At 73.3% G+C, this 585-nt stretch overlaps 1 protein-coding gene across 1 annotated transcript in view; it reads right to left on the bottom strand.

The window, feature by feature from the left end:
* POFUT2 (protein O-fucosyltransferase 2) overlaps positions 1 to 270 on the bottom strand; it is a 21,189-nt gene extending 20,919 nt beyond the window's left edge. Inside the window, exon 1 of the mRNA XM_004384791.2 lies at positions 98 to 270. Within this exon, the coding sequence (XP_004384848.1) occupies positions 98 to 228 (131 nt within the window). The 5' untranslated portion in view covers positions 229 to 270. The remainder of the gene's footprint in view (positions 1 to 97) is intronic.
* Positions 271 to 585: the final 315 nt, after the last annotated feature.

The raw sequence follows: 585 nt of genomic DNA, 5'->3' as shown, positions 1-585 counted from the left end.
CAGGCCCGGCTCGGTCCTGCCCACCGCCCCCTCCCGGTCCCCCGAATGCCCACCGGCCCGGCCCTTGCCGTTGGGCCGGCGCAGGAGGCATGTTTACCGTCTGCGGGACGCTGCCCCCGACAGAATGTCAGCCGCCGACTGGCCGGGCCAGAACTCTTCACCCGATGGCGAGGCGGGCGGCCAGAATGCCGCCCAGAGGAGCAGGCAGACGACACCAAGCCCCGCCATAGCCCGGGGCGGTCACGTACTTCCGGCAGCCGAGCCCCGCCCCGGAAACGCGCCTTCCCGCGGAGCGCGTCCTTTGTAGCCACGGCAACACTGACAAACCCGCCCCAAGCCGGCAGCGCGCCCCGCCCCTTCCCGCCGTGCGCGTCTCTGTAGCCACGGCAACGCCGGAAGGCACTCCTAACGCATGCGCCGTGAGTCCTCCCCGCGGCCGGCGGGCGCCGTTCGGGCTGACTCCGGTCTGCGGGAGCACCCCGGCGGGAAGGCGGGAATGGGGGGAGGGTCGCCCCGGTGATGGCAGGTGGAGGTACGGGAGATGGCCCGAGCGTCGAGGGGCCGTCATCCCTCGCCTTGAGGCCC

This window comes from Trichechus manatus, unplaced genomic scaffold, assembly GCF_000243295.1.
Source record: "Trichechus manatus latirostris isolate Lorelei unplaced genomic scaffold, TriManLat1.0 scaffold00128, whole genome shotgun sequence".
Taxonomy (NCBI): Eukaryota; Metazoa; Chordata; class Mammalia; order Sirenia; family Trichechidae; genus Trichechus; species Trichechus manatus.
This window is presented reverse-complemented; position numbering and strand designations above follow the sequence as displayed.